The sequence below is a fragment of the Puntigrus tetrazona genome, chromosome 4 (genome assembly GCF_018831695.1).
Source record: "Puntigrus tetrazona isolate hp1 chromosome 4, ASM1883169v1, whole genome shotgun sequence".
NCBI classification, from domain to species: domain Eukaryota; kingdom Metazoa; phylum Chordata; class Actinopteri; order Cypriniformes; family Cyprinidae; genus Puntigrus; species Puntigrus tetrazona.
Genome location: NC_056702.1, coordinates 5,862,647 through 5,867,463, shown reverse-complemented (window position 1 = coordinate 5,867,463; position 4,817 = coordinate 5,862,647). Strand labels below are relative to the sequence as shown.

Genomic DNA, 4,817 nt, shown 5'->3' with positions numbered 1-4,817 from the left:
TTAGCAATTTCAACATGACCATTTCGTGAACGAGACCTAATGCACACGCTGAAACACGAAACCAAACAACGGCTTTCTGAATGCTTTACACATAAATTTGTCCTGCAGATGTTTCATTAATGAAGCCTACTGAATAAACAGAGCATGCCAATAAAGTTGAGATCCAGGCTAAGAGGCCTTAAGGTTAAAAATATGCATGTGCTGTTTATGTTTTGCTTCAGTTGCTGACCTTTCTGCAAAAAACAGACACAATTTAAATGAAAAATATGACATCAAATGACTTCTATATCAATGGTTTTTCTAAAGAAGCACTCTCCAACAGCGATGGATGGATTAAGCTTCAGCGGGGGACCTCCCTTGAGCTCGATGTGCTCTCACTGAGCTCCTAGAGCGTGACGCCAATGAGAAAAGGGATGGTAAAATACTGCCAAACGTTACTGGGATTGGTTGATTACACCATCAGTGCACAAATCCACATCAACGGGTCAAACTGATGGAACAGGACTGACTAATTACAGAGTAAACAACTCTCTCATTTGGTCAACACCACTTTCAGGCACGTCCCAATCAATGTGAACTTCAAATTACTAGAAATGATCTGTCAGCAAGCACTCAGCTGGGTTAAACTGAAGCCTCATCTCTGTGACCATCATTACACCTGCAATGTGTACCGCAAAGAGTGACTAGAATGATTATATTGATGAATATCAAAAATAAAATTGAATGCTATAACTTTAAAATGGCTGATGCTACACAATTTCTTTTAAATTAACTAAAAAATAAAACATAAAATAAAATGCATTTAAGCATCACAATTATACAGCAATGTAAAGTATGAAAAACTGATATTAGAATGATTTCCTATATCTAGAGTAAAGGCTCATGTCGTTTTGCCATCATAAATAAATATGTTCTTTTTATTTTGTTTTTATGTCGCTGGGGTATATTTATAGCAATAGCCTAAAATTAGTAATATGCAGTAATATTAGTAATATTTTGGCAACTTTAAAGGCAAATTTTTTCAAAATTTTGCACTCTCAGATTCCAGATTTTTCAAATAGTTTCAAATCTTAATAAACCATACATCAATGAAAAGCTTATTTATTCAATATTTAGCCCTTATGACTGATTTTGTGGTACAGGGTCATATATTAAAAATGGAAAATGTTTAAACTGTGATAATATTTCACAATATTTGCTGCTTCGCTGTATTTTTGATAAAATAAGTGCAGAATTGGTAAGTGTACGTTTAATAACATTAACATGTTTAAACGATTATAAAAATAAAAAAGGTTAAAAATCCACTTTTGAACTGTAATGTGTGTGTGTGTGTGTGTGTGTATGTACTGTATGTTTAAACATTAAAATAAAGAAATAATTGAATGAATAAATAAATAAATAAAGGCCTTTTTTCCTAAAGTCCAGGCCACTGCTGTGGAACACTGCAAATAATACCTTGCATATTGTATGTAAAACCCAGCTCACAGCTAAGGAAAGGGATGAAAGGCAGCGATGTCACAGAATCAAGCTTTGATTCATACCCCAAATATGTTTCACAGATCCTCCATCACATTAGTCATTATCGAAAATGTCAGCTGGAATTTGGGCAAATCTGTGGGTGCCTGTTGACTCATGCATTAGCATTGTCCCTCTGAGGCTATATTTACACTGTAGTCTGTCTAGATGACTAAAAAAAACAACAACTTCTCACTGTGCCACTGACAATGTGCAAAACAGACTCAGAATTTTCTCAGAAAGCACAGGTCCTCTGTGGGCAACGCACACAGCATACTAGGTGACTTACATTTAGCATTTTCACTACACTATATCATATGTGTGCTAATAATTATGCCACGCTCACTCGGAGACTACAAAACAACTTCTTGTCTAATCATAGCAATCCAACCATGCAAGCTAAACCTTAATGGAAAATACATGCAGATCTTGACTGTTAATCTCGGTCAGGAGTTATTATAGCATCGAAAACACCCAGACTCAAGAGACTGTCGCTATGCTAACTCCAGATTCCACAGCGAATGATAAAGGTTTAGCAAGCCACAGTCGTAGTGGCCTCCGGTTCTGAATCAGTGCTTCCAGACAAATATTACATCCTCCCTTTGAGACAAAGCTGTTAGAGGATGCGACCCAGTTAAGGCTGCATTGTATTTCAATGTGTGGTCGTTCTCATGAACTAATAAAGCTGTGTAAACAGTCTAACACCATTTTCATTTCCCATGAGGTAGTATAAATCTGCTACAATGTGCATGGCAAATGCCAAATTGTTCTTTACATGAATAATCAAGCCTTATGTCAGCACATGTGCACTTCTGCTAGCATGCACTTCACATCTCCTGTTTTCAGATGAGAGCCCTTGGGTGTAGTGATAGCATGCAAGAATTTGAATGCAAAACTATACCATAAAAGAAAGAAAAGGCTGTGCTGAGTTGTGCATCTCATTCATGCACACAAACACATACACAGACAAAAAACACCTTGAAATGTATTTTTAAATCAAGCAAATAAAAGCAATTCAACAATGTCTGGTAACAATGACAAAATGTGGACGCAGAAATTTGAATAAAGAAAAAGTTGCCTATTAATAATAACAATAATAATGCATTATTATAAGTATACAGTAATACAGGACTTCTAAATCATAAATCAAGCTTTAGTTTGTAGTTAATTCATTGTAACTGTAGTTAATTGTCCTGTAATCTATAAATTATAGTTTAATTAGCTTATACTTTGGTTAAAATTTCTCAATAGTAGTGTAAAAAACACCTTTTACCCTGTCAAAATCAGCTCTGTTTTTATCAAGCCGTTCTATCCCATGTTGCTTTAAATGCTAATGAGCTCCGCTGACCCTGCCCTTCTCTTCCGTGGGGTGACCATCAGCCGCGAAACTGGCAAACTAGCACATTGTTATTAAAGGCATTCATAAAAAATCTCACTTTTTCTGTAGATGAAGCTGGATCACAAATGATTTGTAGATCGAATTATATAGATCAAAAAGTAGCGTTAATCCTCCGTCGGGCGTAAATTATGATTTTATTATTACATCAAACAACTAAAGACTTAAATCGCTTGTCTTCCCCTGAACCGGGTTCAACGTTATGAATTGATGACAGCTCACTTAGGGCGGGTCTAAGATAAGACGGTCTTGTCAATCAACTATCGTGGGAGGGGCATGTGCAGAACTCTTTCATTCTGACAGGAATCTCAGAACAGCCTGATTTGAGAAAGAGGATTTTGAAATAGGGATTTAAAAAAAGCCATTGGGTGAATTTTTCTGTGGCGGAAGAGGACACACACTTTATGTTCAAAGAACCTGTAAAGTGAATTTTGCGTCTGATCACCCCATTAATATTTACATAGACATAAAAAAACAATATTTATGTAATTATTGCACTGTAAATTGTTCTGCCTATTACATGTTCATTTGATGGCATTTTTTAAAAGATAAATCAAGCTGCCAAAATTTTAAATGTGAGCCCTTGGGTGTAGCAAAACCCTGCGTGAAATGTATTTGACTGCAAAACTACCCTAAAGAAAGTAAAAGCTGTCCTGAGTGGCATGTTTTGCATCTCATTCACGCACACAAAAACAGCCCACCATATTTTTTAATCAAGTGAATAGAAGCAGCGCATTTAATCACCAATGGCTATTCAAGAATGTGAGGTAACAATGATGAATTTTCTCATGGGCGCAGCAATTAGCATAAAGAAAAAGTGATTTATTATGTTGTGGCGAAGCGATGGATTTTGTTTCAGGCCAGATACTTCTTGCAGCACACTAAAGGCCAGCCATTACAAGCGAGCCCGCTGACAGGGATTATGCACGGTGACATTTAGAAAGCTGCAGAAGTTACAGTGAGCCCCTTTGCCACAGTCGCACATAATCTGACTTCCGTCTGTAGGAGGTCACCGCACCGATACTGAACCGAGAGGTTAATATCCTGCCCTGCTTACTGGTGCAGTGCAGTAAGTGCTGTAATGCATGGTAGGCTGCATGCTGAGAATTAGACGAGCAACCGTAGCCACCCTCGAGAAGGTCTGCAGGCGGAAACCCCTCCTCATAAGATNAAAGGACAGGCTCTGACCGGGGCTGAACTCGTGGCTGACGGGGGGCGCCACGGGCGACTTTTTCCCATGAGAGAAGCTTCGAATCAATTAAAATCATCATCTCTTATCCAATTGGCTGGATTGTGTTGGTTCCGTGTGCTTAGCGCATGGATGCTGCTGCTGTGCGTCAGAAAACATCAGACGTAGAACAGCTTTGCTGTGGTATGACTAATCAGACTCTGGTGTAAACAAAAGCCCATTTCAGGCGATCTGAGAACAGCAGGCCAAGTCTTTTACGATAGATTTGGCTTCTGCCTTTGCTCACTTTCTCTCTTTTTATGGTGCTCTGAAAATGGAGTGTTGCCAGAGGGAGAGGGAGAGATTCTTACTTGTGCATTTCTTAATGCCGGATCCCTTCTTCAAGGCATGGCGGCTGAGCTTGCAGTTGAAATTGTTCTCCCAGAACTCCGCAAACCAGATATTCCTCCGGTTGTTCTCGAGTGTGCGGCTGGTGAAGTAGCGATCAAAGCCTGAGGGTAGATCGATGAGATCTGTGTCACTTTAATGCGCTCTGTCAGAGTCAAAGCTCTCAACCAATGAACTTCAGAGAGCAACATGATTTGACGGAACATTTGCATCTAACATCATTTTCGTCTCACCGAGAATGTTCTATTTTTGCTATGAATAGTTCACACACATGAATCTGTCATCATTTGCTCATCCTCATGTCAGTTCAAACTAGTTGACGTTTTTGTG

The 4,817-nt window shown here is 38.5% G+C and overlaps 1 protein-coding gene across 1 annotated transcript in view; it reads right to left on the bottom strand.

The window, feature by feature from the left end:
• The window catches only part of LOC122342837 (metabotropic glutamate receptor 4-like), a 36,221-nt gene that overhangs the window by 31,364 nt on the left and 40 nt on the right, over positions 1–4,817 (bottom strand). The window contains exon 2 of the mRNA XM_043236976.1: positions 4,451–4,591. Coding sequence (XP_043092911.1) covers positions 4,451–4,591 — 141 coding nt within the window. The remainder of the gene's footprint in view (positions 1–4,450; positions 4,592–4,817) is intronic.